The sequence below is a fragment of the Neltuma alba genome, unplaced genomic scaffold (genome assembly GCF_004799145.2).
Source record: "Neltuma alba isolate B1F8T4 unplaced genomic scaffold, ASM479914v2 tig00011084_pilon, whole genome shotgun sequence".
Lineage (NCBI taxonomy): Eukaryota > Viridiplantae > Streptophyta > Magnoliopsida > Fabales > Fabaceae > Neltuma > Neltuma alba.
The window spans coordinates 71,753-89,519 of NW_021635825.1; the positions used below are offsets into that span (position 1 = coordinate 71,753).

Here is a 17,767-nt window from a genome sequence, read left to right on the forward strand (position 1 = left end):
AAAAACCTTGGTCCGAAACCATACTAAGAATGAAATATACATTAATGTATTGTCTATTTTCTGCATTCTCCTTCTTTGACTGAATAATTTGAAAGCCATGAAATGAAAAAAAAGGAGGAAAAGGGAAATGCAGCACAGGAAAAACCCATTAAAAAAAAAAAGTACGATACAAGACAAAAACTAAGATTGATACAAATATCTATGTGATTCAATTACAAAAAGCAAGCTTCAGCTTGGTAAAATTGCCATTCTAAGACATGGAATTATCTGGAGCTAAGAAACATCATCATCTCATTACAGATTTAGGTCAAATCATGGACTGTGAATAAGACAAGCAACACTACTAAGGTGTCAATAACAGGAAAAAGAAAACTTTGCACTGTTGCAGTATTAACTTCTATAATCTGCCGGATATATATTACAGAAGATCAACTCAACCCCATCTATTAGGGGTTGAGACAAAAAGTTAGTACTTAATAACTTACAATTTAGCCTTTAGTTCTCATGATTGTAATGCTGCCTTTTCCTCCTTCTGTGCGAATCTTCGTCTTCCCAACTACAGGCTTCCCTGAAAAGGCTGATTTAGGGTAAGCAGATGGATCTTCTTCACTGCTTTTTTTGGGGTTTTGAAGGAGGTGGAGTTTGAATCCGCTGGTTTATTTCTTTCAGCGTTACATCTCCATGAGCACCACTGGGTTTGATGAAGGCAAATGGATAGGCCACTGAAGAAGCCAATTTTGTGGGTGCTCGTATGAAAGATTTCCTCCCTACACACATAAAACCAGTCTGAAGTGGTTAGATTTTCATCTCAAAAAATTATATGCTGCTGTTTGCTACAACTTATTGCTTAAGGGATGTTGTTATATTCTTTTACATATCAATATCATATAGCATACAAGGAGATTTACTCAAGTTACATGTCACTAGAGGATAATTCAAATAGAACCTAAGAGGATAGCTTGCAAAGGAAGACCACATATAGAACGAAGTTAAACCTTTAAAGATTATATTTTTGGGTGTTCGGGTGACACGCTTCTGAGCCACATTTTGTTCATAAGCTGGTGAGACATCACAGGGCTCTGCAAGACAAAACTAATAGTATGAATAACATGAAGGAGAAAATTTTAGGAGAATTTTTAGGATTTGCTATCAGGTTCTCTAGCAAAAATATGACAAATGAATATTTTATATAGCTCGACAATACATGATTAGGTCTTTTGAAAAAGTTTGGCCACGTGTTATATTTTACAGGAGAACTGGATAATAAACACCTAAAGAACTGTGGGTAGGTCTTTTCCTAGCATAAAAACATACATAAAAAAGGAAAAGGAAGAAAAAGACAAAATCAAAGAATAATGTCGGATGGCAAGCAATATGTCTTGTACCTGAGACATTAATCTGAACATTGTCTTGCCCCGAAAAGTTCCTACGTCAGATAATGTAATTGTCAGATCATTTTCTAAAACTGAGTATATGCCAAAAATCAGATTTGAAGAGACATACATAATATCATCAGGACTAAAATCCATTTCAGCATCATTAAAGCATTGTGCAAGCCATCCTTCGGCTGACTGCTCAAGATCCTCACAACTGGAGCCAGATGCATTTCCTAATACATATTCCATCAAAATTGGAGAAAGATCCAAAATAAACATCCAACTATGCAATCAAAGAAGAATCTAGCAATAGGCAAACCTGATGTCTCAGATAACAATTGTGAAACTTCGAAAAGAACATCTTTCATTGAGCCTTCCTTCCCCTATGTACATAATTGAATAACATAATCTTTTTTAGGATCTGACTTACTGAAAGTCATGAACGCTTGAAAGCATTTATGCAAAATACAATAAATGAATTGTGTGGAAGACTATATCCCCATATGCACAAAAAGCACTAATGCAATGCAAATCCCTCAACAAGAAGTTTGGGTCCTGCAATGATTAAGAGGCAGAATTGTACACCAAGCCATCGCATCATAACAAAAATATTAAGAAGAAAATATGTGAATAAGGTCCACTTAGCAGAATCAGTTGAATAATAACACAAACAAAAAGATTAATTTTTCTTCAAACAAGATGACTATGAGAAATATGGCTCTAACAACGAGAAAGAGAAACCAAAGACAAAGAGAAGAAACTGAGACAAATTACACTAAGTCCTTGTACCATTCATTATTTTCCCAATCAACAAGCCAAAGGTAGTATCAAAATGGGGAGGTATTTAACCAAAATGACTTCTGAATATTGTTAGAAGTTAGAAGCACCTAGCATGAGAGTCAGATAAAGGAAAAAACTACTAGAACTCACATTTAATTTAAGGTATTCTGAGGACATGTCTTCGTAGGACAAGGAAACGTCCCCATCTTCACTGCTGAATTGTAGCATCCGACGCCTCTTTACTTGAGAAGAGGTCTCTCTACATTCATCTAGTTCATTCCGTAAATTATCTGAAATTCATTTCTATTTAAGTTAAACGGGATGATAATAATAGAAAGGAAAAGGAACACTATGACAAGTTGTGCATATTAATAGGACAATAGAAAAGGCTGCCTTACAGAGAACTGCCTTACCACTATTATTGACATGGTAAGCCAAATCTCCACAAGCCTTAACTGGGGTTGTTTCATCATCAAGCATGTAGGAAAGATCCTCTTCATTTTGAGGTACTTCATTCCACAGCTCCTGAGACATGCCTGTTCAAACCAAAAAATATTATCTCAAGCATCAGTTATCCGAAAAAATTAACTTTGAGTCAAAGTAGAACTTACTCATATTGGAAGCCTTTTCGAGAATATGATCCTCCTTATGCCAATCCCATGGTTCCCTAGCAACATTAAGAAATAGTAGACATGTAAATGCTGTGGAGGCAGTTCAACATTGACTGAGATAAAGCCAGCCGGAAATATTGCAGGGAGAAAATACACAATAAATTTGTACCATCACCGACATAGAAGAAATCATTAGGTATAAGACGGGCTCAGCCCCCAAACAGAAGCTGTAAACATACTACGTTATATATAAAGTATGTAGCATTAATATTAACCGCATGGTCCCCCGCAGCAGTAATTACAGCCAAGTAACCAAACAATGAGATCCTACGCAGAGAAAAGCAGTCACACTTGTGCATTTAAACGGTTTTACTTTGATTCATAGCTGTAAAATGTAAAGGGGAGAAAGTTTTTTTAAAAATTCAAAAAAAGGGATGCAATTGATGACACACCAATTAGATGAAAACCCCCATCTCCATCTTTTCCTTAATCCTTATCCTTAAAATCTCACACAAATTGAACGATCTCCAGGGTTCTGTGAACAACCGGAAATAAAAAAGGACAGCGTGGAGAGCAAAAGAAACAGCACGGAAGGGATCCCGGATATACGTAAAACCCCAAATAGAATGTACACAGAAATGAAGATAAAGCAGATTGAACAAGTCACAACATCTTCAAAGCTACAACTCGAAGTGCATTTCCCAAAGTTTGACTTCCTAAACCAAACTAACCCATCCACCAAACCGATCAAACACAGAAACACCTACAGAGAAAAGAGAGATTTACTTGTCATTGTCGTAATCCATATCAAAAGAAGCAACAGAGCTCTTCTCAATGATCACAGTCCCTTCTCTCTCCCCCCCCTACTGGCCACTGTCGAAACTAGCCGTTACAGAAAGATCGATCACGCTCGCTCGCTCTAAATAGCAGCTTCCATTAGAAACTGGGTTGCTTGAGATGTGTGCTGCTGCAAATGTGAAAACTGAAAAGAACCCAGCCAAAGCACAAAGCGCCGATTCTCTTTCTCTCTCTTTCTTCTATGAACAATATCAGAGCTTTTTGCTAATTTCCCGGTTTTATATTTTCAAGTTTAAAGCTTTTTATTAAAAGAAGAAACAAAAATCCAAGCGAGGAAGGTGGAGGTAGACCATAAGGTCCGTTTCCACGACCACATGACCAGAGCACGCTTTTACTCACTGGGACCCGTTCCAGTCCGTTACTCTTTTCTGCTCTCTCTCTCTCTCTCTCTCTCTCTCTCTCTCATAAATAGCGGGCGTGCGACTGTGCGAGAGCGTAGGTTGGAAATTAGCTTCTTCTTTTTTTTTGGTGACAAGGAAATTAGATTTTTTTTTTTTTGCCAACAAATTGGAATATCATTTTAGGTTGTTTGTTTTTAATAAATAAATGCTCTATGACAATTGACAAGTTTTAAATTGCAGAAATTACTAATCTAAGTATACATTGTTTCTTGTGTCTTATAGGAATATAAAAGGTAAAAATGCGTTATTTATTATTTATAAATAGCATGCCTTCATAAATAAATATTAAGAATTTTCATTATAATGAAAAATATTTATAAAATTTATAAGGATTTACAATTTACAATTATGATTAGAATTAATTAATACTATAAAGTGAGAAAAATTTGCACAGCCCCTGGACAAGATCTAAAGTTCATTAAGACGACAGCTATCCATGGTATAGAAATATTCAAAACCTTTTTGAAATCCACATATAACGTAACAAAAAATATTGTGTATTTAAAAAATATCACTTCCAATATAATGAATTTATTGATTAATTATTTGATTTTATTTTGATATCAAATTGATAAATATAATAAATACTAGCTCCGGTCCTAATTATAAGACCCAGTTGACTTATTTGAGGAGATTAAGGAAGTAAGTTAAGTTAGTTATTTGTAATAAATAAGTGTTGTCATTCCTAAAATATCCTTGCTAATTAAGTGTATTGGCTAGAACTATCATTATTAGAAGGATTATCTTGGAAAAAATACATAAATATGAGAGAAAAAATAGATTGGGGTCTTATAATTAGGACCAAACAAAAAGTCAAATGGAGTTTTATATTAAGGACCGGAGGTAGTATATTGCAGTATGTTAAGAATAATAAAGTTGTAAGAAAATAAAGAGAGATAATAATATCGAGGTCAAAACAAGAGATAGATAATAATATGAGATATTATAGAATAATGAAAATATTGAAAGATATGATGAAATAATCAATATTCACATGATATTATAATATTTATAACATAGTAAATTATTTTAGTGTTATAAATAAAGAAGAAACAGAAGAGAATAATAGAGAAGAAGAGAGGATCAACAAGAGAGAGTATTTTTTATTCCATTTCAGGCTCAATACATTATACATATTCTTCTATTATAAAAATGAGAAATACTTTTTCTTATTAATCCTCTTTTCTTCTCTATTATTTTTCTCTATTTCTTCTTTATTTATAACATTTAACTATTTTTTAGGACATCTATTGTTTTGTCAGGAACCACTAACTAATTTATATTTAATTAAGTTTTATAACACAAAGGGATTATATCTTTTTCAAATATATTTTTCCCAATTCATAACATTTGAGACATTGCTTCCTTTTCCAATTAATTTTTACAAATTCTAGGTTTCTAGACATTATTTTTCTTTAATTCATTTTATATCACGAACAATAGTATTAATTAAGAGTTAAGTCAGATTGGCCCAAAAAAACACAAGGTGTCATTTAAAAAAAAAAATCCAACATTGACCTGATCAAATATGTTCGATTTAGGGTGTCTTTGGATTCTTTCAAGAGCATTTTTAAAAAATGCTTTTATACGTGCTTTTATATAAATTGAGACAAAATTCTTCTCACATATTTATTTTGTATATAGTAAATTATTTTTAAAAAGTGTTTTAACACAAGTTAAAATAAAATTTTTCTCACATATTTACTTCATATATTGTAAAATTACTCTTAAGACCATAATTTGGTTTTTACCTAAACACTTTTTATTTGTTTTCAAATTGTTAGATCAAATATAATTAATTTAACTCAATGTGTATTATAGATAGTATTCTTATTGACTAAGAAAATGTCAACATAACCTCAGTTACTTTTCTTTTTGCCCCAAAAATCTTAACACTATTTAACCTCTACTTCTTTTATGTGGACCAAATCAAAAGTACACTGAGCATGCACATTCAATTGGTAACATAAGGACTTTTCAGAGGATGAAGGTTGATTAAAAAATATCTCATAAGTTTAAGGTTAATTTGATAAACTTTTCAGCTGAGCATTCTATAATATATACCATAAAGTGATATCGTCGTCGTCATTATCATTATTATATAGTTGATGCTTGTGTAACATTTGATGGGGTAGAAATCAATTCTTTTGAAAAAGAAATTTTTATTTTAAAATATATTAAAATTTGTTCATATTTATTAATGATTATATCATGTTAATATGTTGATTACACTTAATTCTTGAAAAATACGCCCCTTTATTATTTAACTAGTTTATAACGTATTTAGAATTGAAGGTAGTATTTGTTTGTATAAGAAGCATAGTACCATGAATAAGTTGAGCTCCCCCCCCCCCGGGGGAAAATTAACCCAATCAACTGAAGTCATATTGGTAACAAGTCAAATCACACTAAATTAGTTTGCTAAAAAAGATCACATGAAATAAAAGCAAGCACAAATATAGGACAGGGGGCCAATATTGAGGTGACAAAAAAGTTCATAAGAGTCAAAGTTTGTTAGGAATAATTTGGTTTAGAGTTGTAGAATTATGGTGGTGGGTGATAAAAGGGTTATGAACTTGTGATTCAAGCGACCATTAAAATGTGTTATGACTCAACCAACTAAAGGTTTATATTTATATACTCCTCCGGTCCTAATTATAAGACCCAATTGATTTATTTGAGGAGATTAAGGAAGTAAGTTAAGTTGGTTATTTATAATAAATAAGTGTTGTCATTCCTAAAATATCCTTACTAATTAAGTATATTGGCTAAAACTATCATTATTAGAAGGATTATCTTGAAAAAAAATGTATAAATATAAGAGACAAAATGGATTGGGGTCTTATAATTAGGACCAAATAAAAAGTCAAATGGAGTCTTATAATAAGGACCGGAGGAGTATTATAGTCTATGTACTTCTATGAGTGTTTGAGAATTCTTAGAAATGCTTCTAAAAAGTATTTTTCTGTAAAATAAGGTAAACTCCTTCATATATATTTACTTCGTAAATTGTAAAAGCACTTTTAAAACTATGATTTGGTTTTTATCTAAACACCCTCTTATATATGAGGTTTTTTATTTTGGGCGACTGAATAGTACTCTGTAGTAATTCTCAAAAGCCAGTACAAGCACTAATCTTTAACAAAAACAACACCAACAAAAGACAATGAACACAAATAGAAAGCCTCAAAGAAAATAAAAACAGAGAGAGAAAGAAAACAGCAGCAAGCTAACTAAAACAACAACTGCAAATTAAACAATACCAGATCACAGGTATTAAACTTGTCATGGCAGTTCAAAGCCCCCATCACAGCAATACTCTCAGCCATGAAAGCAGAACCAGCTTCAACCTCATTCCCCAAACCACCAATAAATAACAAACCTTCCCAAATCATCTCTTGCTATTAATCCCACGGAGGCTTTTCTCTGTTCCTTACACTTCATCTTAAGAAAATAGTCAATAGAAATCTTAGTAGCTTCTCCATAAACAACGAGTAAATAATATTTCCACAAGCATCTCACAATTATGACCCACACGCGGTAAAGTGGATATTGTATTTGTAGTTATTTGAGCGATATTAGGAAACCAATTTAAACATGTCTTGATCTAATTTACCTAAATTTTTTTTATATGAAAAGAGAATTGGATTATTTGCCTTAGATTTTTAAATATTCGGGCATCTTTGCAATAGTGATCTTAGAAAATCTTAGGGTCAATTAAAATAAAAAAGTTAGTTAAATAAATGAAATTACATTCAGAATTATTTTAGGAAAAAATTGGGAATAAATTCCATTTGAAAAGTTAATTGTAGAACGGGATCTGAACTTCTAAGGTTTTTTACAGAATTAAAAAAGAAAAGAAAATTACCACAATATTCTTAATAAAATGTAATTAGGATCAAGCAAATACAACTAAAGATCAAGAATATGCAATTAGGATTAAACAAATACAACTAGAGATAAAGAATATGCAATTAGGATTAGTAATATACAATTATGTCCTATATACAATATGTAATTAGGATAAAACATATGCAACTACAGGTCAAGGATATGTAATTATGATCACTGATATATAATTAGGTCCTATATGAAACTAAGCATTCTCAATATGCAATTAGGATCAAGTATGTACAATTCGGAATCAATGATATGCAATTAGGATCAGTAATATATAATTAGGTCCTATATGGTCCTATATGCAACTAGATATATGTAATATGTAATTAGCATCAAGTATATGCAACTTGGAATCAATGTTATGCAATTACGATAAGTAATATGCAATTAAGTTCTATATGCAACTAGACATTTTTAATATGTAATTAAAATCAAGCATATGTAAATCAAAATCATGGATATGCAATTAGCATTAATGATATGCAATTAGGTCCTATATACAACTAAGCATAAGCAACATACAATTAGGATCAAGCATATATAATTAGGGTTCAAGGATATGCAACTAGGACGAGTGACATGTAATTAGGTTCTATAGCCACCCAATCTGGTGGGGTGTGCTACCAGAGGTGGGGGCCGCCGATGGAAGGAGTAGTAAAAATTAATGTGGACGGCACTGCGTCAACGGTAAGTGGAATGTCGGCTTGTGGAGGACTGATGCGAGATTGGAAGGGAGTATTTACGGGAGGCTTTATGTTTAATATCGGGCCAGGCAACGCCTCTCGAGCAGAAGCTTGGGGAGTGTTGACGGGCATGAAATACGCTTGGGACAGTGGTCACCGGCACGTTATAGTCGAATCAGATTGTCAAGACCTGCTAGATGCTATCATGTTGGGCACAGCCGAGGACCGAGACGACGAGGATCTTGTGCATGAAATCGTAGCGATGCAATGTCGGATTGGAATGTACTATTTAGCTGGGTTTATCGTGACATGAATGAAGCTGCTGATATCCTCGCGAAGGAAGCACTTAAATGTGTGCCTAGTTTATTCTGCTTTTTTGATATGCCAAATTGTGTGAGAGAGAAAGTTAGAGGTGAAACTATGTTGAGAAGTCATTGATAGGATGGCCTGGTTTATATTTACATAAAAAAATGTAATTAGGTTCTATATGTAATTAGACATGTGCAATATGCAATTAGGATCTCGCATATGTTATTGGGAATCAAGGATATGCAACTCGGGATTAAGAATATACAACTCAGATTATTTAGTCTTTTTACCCCTCAAATTTGTTGTCATGTAATGTCAAGTTTTATTTTACAATTAACTTCTCAAATGAGGATTTATCTTCATTTTTCTCATATTTTAAAGACAACCAAATTTTTATTGATAAATCACTTTAAAGTTAAGGCACTTTTTTATACTTTTGGCTAAAGTATTTGTTTTTAATTTAAATTTAAACACTTTAAAGCTAATTTTTCAATATATCATTTAAATAAATTTTATCAAATTATTTTTTTATAAAAACTTATTCTAATATAAATTACATTACAATTTCAACCTACAAAAATCAAGCAGAATAAAGGTTATCTTAATCTGTATTAGGCAAAAGCTTTACCACAACCTCAGATGTTCAATCCTTCTCTTTTATTCGCCCACTTGGACGTTCAATCCAAGATGAGGTCATTTTGGTTGGATGGTTAACATGTATAGTTTGGCTTGAGTTGATTTGACTTATTGAAGCTTTATTAAATTTTCCCAGAAAATTGGTTTGACAATTAAACCCTTCCAAAATTTTAAATTAACGTGTTTGAAACACACCTATTTGTAAATTTCTCTATATATTTATTTTATATACTGTAAAATTATTTTTAAAATTATGATTTAATTTACACTCAAATACTCCTTAACTTACAAAAGATGTTTTCATCCTTAAATGGAATTGCCAATTAGTTATTCTAATCCTAAATACTATCTCAGGTCCTTAATGTAAGACCTTGTTTGACTTTTATTTTGATCCTAAATGTAAGACCCCAATCTACTTTATCTCTTATATTTATGTAATTTTTTTAAGATAATCTTTCTAATAATTATTGTTTTAACCAACACACTTGATTAGCAAAGATATTTTAGAAAAAAACAACACCTATTTATTACAAATAACTAACTTAACTTATTTTTTAATCTCCTTAAATTAGTCAACTAGTTCTTATAATTAGGACCGGAGGTAGTATAAGAGTTAGTTAAAAATTCCATTTAGTTTTAAATATGATATCTTAATATATTTTTATCACCCTATGTTTATTCATTTTATCCTAAAGTAGTTTTTATACTGATTATATATGTTAAATATTTTTATTCTAGTGTACATGATTAGCAATAATATTTTAAAAAAGAAAATATTTATTTATTACAAATAATTAACTCAATTAATTTTTTTAATATTGACAAATAACTCAGTTAGCTTAAAAACAGGAGGCAGTAATAATTGGTAACATAGATAACAATGCCAATCTTTAAGAGTATTTTTTCCTTTTTTTTTTTTTGGTTGAACTTTCCGGAAGTGAGTTGAACAATCTTTACCTTAAAAGTAGTTTGGTGGTAAGGGGAAAAATTAGGGGGGAAAAAACAACGTTTCATCTCATAAATTATGCTTATATCATGTTCTTATCATCTTCTGACTTGACGTATTTTACCTTTTTTTTTTTGTGGGAGTTTGTGTTTGCTAATTACTATGGCCATATTGCTTTTCTTAAATAAAACTATCATGTACTCCAAAACTTAGTTTTTCTTCGGTGAACTTCTAACATAATAGTTGTGAGCCAGATTTGTAAAATGAAAAAGATGGACGACTGTATAATTTTCAATTTTAATTGAGTATTTTTTAATTAATTTTTTATTTTAAGATTGACGTTCTAGTTTTCTTTTGTCACACACTATTGGACAAAATAAAAAGTTTCTCGTAATAAAACAAACTTTAAGTACAAATATAAAGACTTCAACTATAAGCAAACAAACTTTCCACGAACGACATCAACATTTTGGTATATTATCAAGGGAAAATTACGCACAGGTCTTAAAAAAGAGATTTTATTCATCTAAAATCCCACAAAATGTTAAAATTACTCGCAGGTAAGAACCTTAGAGTACTAATTGTAAAATGATATTATTATCCTTAGATTTCCAATTCATATTTTTTCTGCTATTACAATTAACAACATCAGCAGTGACTATTAACAACCCAATAAGAGGGTGTTGACAATCTAAGCAGTATCCGCTGATAACTTTTTTTTATAAGATCACATAACCTCCACATAAGAATAAATTATAACAAATAGCATAATACAACAACTTTAACACTGAAATGGGAAGCTTTTCGAAACCATCAAGAACTTTAATTAAACCTAATAGGATTATAGCAAATTTTAATGCGGAGATTTATTGACAACCTCAACAGTGAATATTAATAACCCAAGAAGAGCTATTGACAACTTTGACAGTGTTATTAACAACTGATTTTATAGGATAATATAACATCTACATAAAATGAAATTATAACTAAATAGTACAATATAACAACTACATAAGATCAACTTTAACACTATTTGGTTATAATTTAGTTAGTTATAGTTGTTTAAGGTTATATTATCCTATAAAGTCAGTTGTTAACAGACATTGCCTAGATTGTTAACAGCTCTCCTTGGGTTATTAATACTCATTGTTGAAGTTGTCAATGGATCTCTGCATTAAAATTTTACTATAATCCTATTGGGTTTAGTTAAAGTTCTTGATGGTTTCAAAAAGCTTTCCACTTCAGTGTTAAAGTTGTTGTATTATACTATTTGGTTATAATTTACTCTTATGTGAAAGTTATATGATCCTATAAAAAAGTTGTTAGCAGATATTGTTTAGGTTGTCAACGCTTTCTCATTGGGTTGTTAATAGTCGTTGCTGAGGTTGTTAATTACAATGACAGAAAAAATGTGAATTGAGAATCTGAAAGGTAATGATGTCATTTTACAATTAAAATATAATATTTTAAGGTCCTTTTGGGACCTATTAATAATTTTGACATTTCATGGGATCTTAGATAAATAAAATCTTGTTCTTAAAACCGGTGCGTAATTTTCCTATTATCAACATACTCTCGCCACGTGTGAGCTAAATAATTAATTATTTTTATGATTTTTGTGTGGTCTTTGATTGGATGGGGGACCCTATAATAGACCGGATTTTAACTTTGGACCAAAACAAAAAAAAAGGACCGGATTTGAATTAAAAAAAAAACAAAATAAAAAACAAAAAACTCAAATCAAATCAGACATGTTCCAAGTCTTTTCTGCTCCGCTGCAACACGAATAGGAGGAGTGCGGAACAGGACCCTGCGTGAAAAAACGAAACTTGCAGAAGGCAGAAGCTCCTTCTTCTTGGAACCGACAGGAGTGTCTCCTCCCAGATCCGATCCAAAATGAATATATTCAGGTTAGCTGGCGACATGACCCATTTGGCCAGCGTCCTCGTCCTGCTCCTCAAGATCCACACCATCAAATCTTGTGCTGGTACGATCTCTCTGCACATTTCTGTTCGAATTTTGCGGGTTAGCTAATTATGAATTTTTGGTCTCATCTGCTCCTGGGTTTTGAATTATCTTGAATTTCTGATTAGAATCCATAGATTGCTTGGTAAAGTGGATTAAAGAACAATAGATTTCGAGTTATGTTGCTGCGCAGATGTGGATTTGTGATGGGTATGTGTAGAATAATATATCTAGTGGCTGGAATACATGGAAATCTGAGATTGGGATAAAAAGTACTCGAATTTGATTTAGCTCGTATTATAAGATAAAATAGAAAATGAATCAAATTCCTAAGTTCAGCCACAGTTTCAAGTTAGGCATGTGTGTGAAACTCGTAAAGTTGGATAGTAGAAATTGAATGATGACATATTTGAAGCCAATCGAAAAGGTATTAAAAACCCAACCAACCATTAAACTAGTTCAGGCAATAGTTCATGGTTCAATGATTGTGTAGAACTACTGAACTAGTATGAATTACGTATGGCGAGTTGCTACTCCCATAATCTACCTTAAAGTGCTGGCATTTTATAAGTAGATGAGAAAAATGTCATTAATGAGGAATGAAGCCTGATGTACACCGTAGAGAATTTGTTGAACAAATGCAATTGAATTGGTCAACTCATTGCAATATGAAAATGCACTTAATAAATGGTTCTCAAAGTTGATTATGGAGTAAGAATTGGCAAGGTCCAAAGATCCATAGTTGTAGTTTTGTTAAAAACAGACTCAGATGATTATGTAAGAATTTCCTGTTGACTATAAAAGAATGAGAATGCCTGTCTTATTAGATTTACCTAATTAATTGTCTATTTATCAATTATAGGACAGAAAAATAAAAATCAATACTGCAGCCCTCTTCTTTCTTTTTGTATGTTGGGTGCATCTTTCTGCTTCTGACATGTGATATATCTTGTTCTTTTGCAGGTATTTCTTTGAAGACTCAAGAGCTTTATGCTATTGTTTTTGCCACTCGCTACTTGGATATCTTTACTGATTTCATATCTTTATATAACACCTTAATGAAGTTGATATTCTTGGGAAGCTCATTTTCTATTGTATGGTACATAAGGCACCACAAGGTTGTCCGCAGGTCATATGACAGAGATCATGACACTTTTCGTCATATTTTCCTTATATTGCCCTGCTTGCTGTTAGCCCTACTTATCAATGAGAAATTCACATTTAAGGAGGTTTGTTAGCATTTCTGCTATGTGTTTTCTATTGAATCTTTGTCAGTTTTCAAACTACTTGCATTTCCTTCTAACTATTTTTGTGAAGTAATTGTGCATTAAGCTCCCCACTTTTTTCCGTCTGATGACATGTACATTGATCAGGTAATGTGGACATTCTCCTTGTATTTGGAAGCTGTCGCCATACTTCCTCAGTTAGTACTGTTACAGAGAACTAGGAATATTGATAATTTAACAGGACAATACGTATTTCTTCTTGGGTAAGTGTTGATTGCCATTTTCTATTTTAAGATTGTTTGATATGTATATGGGTTTGTGCTCTTGCATTTACCTTGTAATTGGAAGCTTTGATGTTCTGAACATGTTGAAGTGACTGATCAATGACTTGCTCAACTAAATCAACCGTTTCACTGACTAAGTCCATCGTGATATGTACTTAATAATTGGTTTTGTGTACACAAAATTTTCGTTGCAGTTTTTGGTCATTGAAGTCTGCAGCTATCTGCAAAAGTTGATTTCTTTCACTAAGGACATATCATTCATTTTATGTCTGATATTACTATCAAAACGGTTCTTCTAACTTCTAACCCACTAGTCGAAGGGATCTGCTACCATATTCTTTTGGATTTTAGAGCAAGGGAGCATTACTTGGAATTCATTTGTCATGATTAGTTAATTGTTATTAGAATCCGTTAGGAAATAACAGTGTTAGGAATTCTTTTAGATGATTTGCATCCCCAGTAATCTATAGATAAGGAACGGGGCAAATGTATGTGTGTATGTGATGAAATAATAACTGTGATTTGCGATTTCTCTGAACCAGGGTTTTTTTTTTGGCCAATCTGTTGATTTAATCATGCAGTAAGGTGCTAGGGGAAGTCCTTCCATACATCTTTTTGAGTCTTTCGTGGATTTCCTTAGCTAATATGACCTTTTATTCCGTAATTTGGCTGAATATTCTGATTGATTTTGGTTCTCATTTCCACACTAGTTGCTATGCTCAAGTCATATGTGGTTGTATCCATGGGAAGGAAACAGAAAATATAATTTTGAGGGGCCTTGTCAGTTTTTGTCGTTATATGTTCAGCTTAATACCTAGAAATCCTGAGCGTCAGAATTTGAGCAAGTCTACTTGTTCTTCACTATCCTATTTCCCCCTCTTAAGCGGATCCCAGACATATTCCAACTGCAGTCCAAACCTTAATTTTCCCTGGGCATTGTTCACACGCGCAACATTAATATTATGCACAATCTAAGCATTTCAGCATTTAGAAACTATGAATGAAGGGTTTGTTTTTTTTTCCTGTCCGGTTGAGATTTCTATGTTATATCGGCATGTGAGCGCTGCACAAGACACTTACCGTATAAGGCTATACGGTTAGGTTATTTGTTAATATTCACTTTAGTGCCTTTTGGGCTGGCTTTTATTGCGGAAACAAATTAAGAACTCTGCCTAAGATGTCTATAGAATTTTTTTTTGGAGGCATTTCTAAAGTATCTTTTTAATTCCTTTTCATTGAATGTTCTTTTGTTACACCCTGCAGCTAATAATAGGTTCAAAGTCTGATATAATTCTCTTAATTTGTCTGGTTAAATGCAGTGCGTATAGAGCATTATACATATTCAATTGGATCTACCGCTACTTTACTGAGCCCCACTATGTCCATTGGATACGTATGATTCTCTCCCTCCTTTTTTTCCATAATTGCTATGGTTTTAGGCTATGTTATGAATTGGTAGATATAATTGTAGCTTGGTATCTGCAGCTTATATATGATATGTTTATCATCAATATTGTACTGTGTGCAAATGTGGATATTTATTTATAGCATGGTTCAATGTTCGTTGTCATTTTAAAAACGGTTACACAAGCCTGGATTTTTTGCAAGGCCTTCATAATATTTGTTGAAGGCAATAACAGCACAAGGCCCATCTTTGAAGATGTCTTGCATTAACAGCCTGTTTCAGTGGAACAGGGGATCCATTACTGCTTGAAGTGTTTGGTTTCGCATACTCTGTTATTTTTAATTGGATATCAGTAAGAAATATTAATAACTAATTTTTCAATATTTCTCTCTAGCACTAGCCAACATGGCTCTTGAAACACAAATATACCCATGTGGTTTTGTTCCACTTGTTCTAGTAGTCTTTCTCAATAAAAGCCCATGATAAATAAAAAAAGAATAACTATACAACATTTACAATGTAAGGCCTTATCATCCAGCAGCTAATGAGTCTAATGCAATTTTTTTTTTTTTGGGATAAGGTCTCGTGCATTTTTATGTTGGAGGAAGAAAGTAAGGATCAAGGGATAGAGGAATAGAGGAATAGGAATTCCTATGAAAGTAAATGTTATGAAAAATATCATTATATGTTTCATACTCCCCAGTACTTTCTCCTCCCATCTTCCTTAAAATAAACCAACGTAAGCAATTCCTTGTTCTATCAGTAACCTACTAATGAGTATAAACAATAAGAAAAGTTGGCAAATTTCATGTTCCTTTTTGTCATGTTCACAACCTCAATGTTTAGCAAACTAGAAGAGAAGTAAAGCGTTTTATCTCGACTGAATATTACAACCTTTGTTCTTGTGATGTTTGCAATCTCATCATTTCATCCTCCTGGTCATTGACTCGTTGTCTTGCTATTGTTTCAGTTCTTCTCTTTCCCAACCATCTTAAATTTCCTGAGGAAGTAATGTTAATTTTTTTCCCTTAATACTTGGCTGAGATTTTTGGATGCTTTATTGCAGCATGGATCTCTGGCATTGTTCAGACTCTGCTCTATGCTGATTTCTTCTATTACTACTTCGAAAGGTAAGCTATCCTGCTTTTCTAAATTATAATTTTTGGGTAAAAACTTGTTGCTTCATATTCTTAAGCATTTAAAACCTTGCCGTGCAGCTGGAAGAACAATCAAAAGCTTCATTTGCCTGCTTGAGATTTTCCTCTTCATTTATTTACTTAGAAAGGTTGTGATGTGGATGGTTAGTAGAAAACAGAGGATTCATATGTGTCCGGACATGTTGGGTGTAGTGACAACCCCCAAATTCTTTTTCTTGCTCCCTTAGTTACAAAAATGTATTAAATACTAGGAACATATGAGCCAAGCGGATCAAGTTGTTCTTCTTTTATTGTAAACGGCCAAATTTAAAAGTATTCGATACATGTGTATTTGAGAGAGCTAGGACTTTTGATTCGCTCCTCAGCTAGTTGCTCCGCTCTTCCTTTTATAAGAATAACTTTGCAGATTTTTCTTTTGTTCATTTTTAAAATTAACGTAATAACTACAACATTATGTTGGATTGTCTTCTATTTTTAAAATTTTATGTAAAATAAATACAAAATTATATAAGCAGATATGTTTTTTCATGCGCATAAAAACCTGTGTTTTCTGCAAATTATTGCTGACCTTAAACACTGCCTTTTAGCTTCATGCTCTTTGGATTTAATGCTTTTTAAAGGGATGTGTTCAAGTTATGTTGAGGGAGAGGCATCACTCTTACACCTCGCTTGATATTCTGATATTCTTGAGGAATTTTTCCCCCTGAAAAACTAATATAAATTATAATACTAAAGAAAATGAGGGGAAAACAGAAAAGCGAGTTTTGAAATCGTTTTGATGTGTTCAAAAAATATGAAATGTTTGTATGGTTTCTCACTGATATATGTAATGATAAATGAAAATATTAAATACCACAGTCTAGATTCCGCCTGGAAATAATACATATCTACTTTGAAAATTTAAGCTGAGAGTAAATTACTCTGTCAAACCAAATCTGATTTTAATATATATATCTTTTACCTTTTTTCCCCATAAAAAATCACCTTTGCATGAGATTATAGAAGAATAAAAAAAATGTAAAAGGTGAAAAATATAAATTACTTTAATTTTTATTCATTTAAAAACTTCAACATAAATAATCTCATTTATTCTTACATTTTATCAATTTTAAAAAAACTTATTTATCTTTTAATCACAAACAAAAGGACTATAATATAATTGGTATATATGTTCATAGAAACAAACATATATATATATATATATATACATATATATGAGAGAGGTAAAAG

General features: G+C 32.1%; 1 protein-coding gene and 1 pseudogene across 1 annotated transcript; one reads left to right on the forward strand and one right to left on the reverse strand.

The window, feature by feature from the left end:
* Positions 1–192: 192 nt before the first annotated feature.
* On the reverse strand, positions 193–3,824 carry LOC114761134 (protein XRI1-like; annotated as a pseudogene).
* Positions 3,825–12,252: 8,428 nt separating this feature from the next.
* LOC114761135 (ER lumen protein-retaining receptor-like) lies at positions 12,253–16,913 on the forward strand. The gene is made up of 6 exons (XM_028950453.1): positions 12,253–12,487; positions 13,429–13,694; positions 13,839–13,954; positions 15,295–15,368; positions 16,447–16,510; positions 16,598–16,913. Exons 1-6 carry the CDS (start codon positions 12,397–12,399, stop codon positions 16,632–16,634), a joined length of 648 nt encoding a protein of 215 aa, XP_028806286.1. The 5' UTR covers positions 12,253–12,396; the 3' UTR covers positions 16,635–16,913.
* Positions 16,914–17,767: the final 854 nt, after the last annotated feature.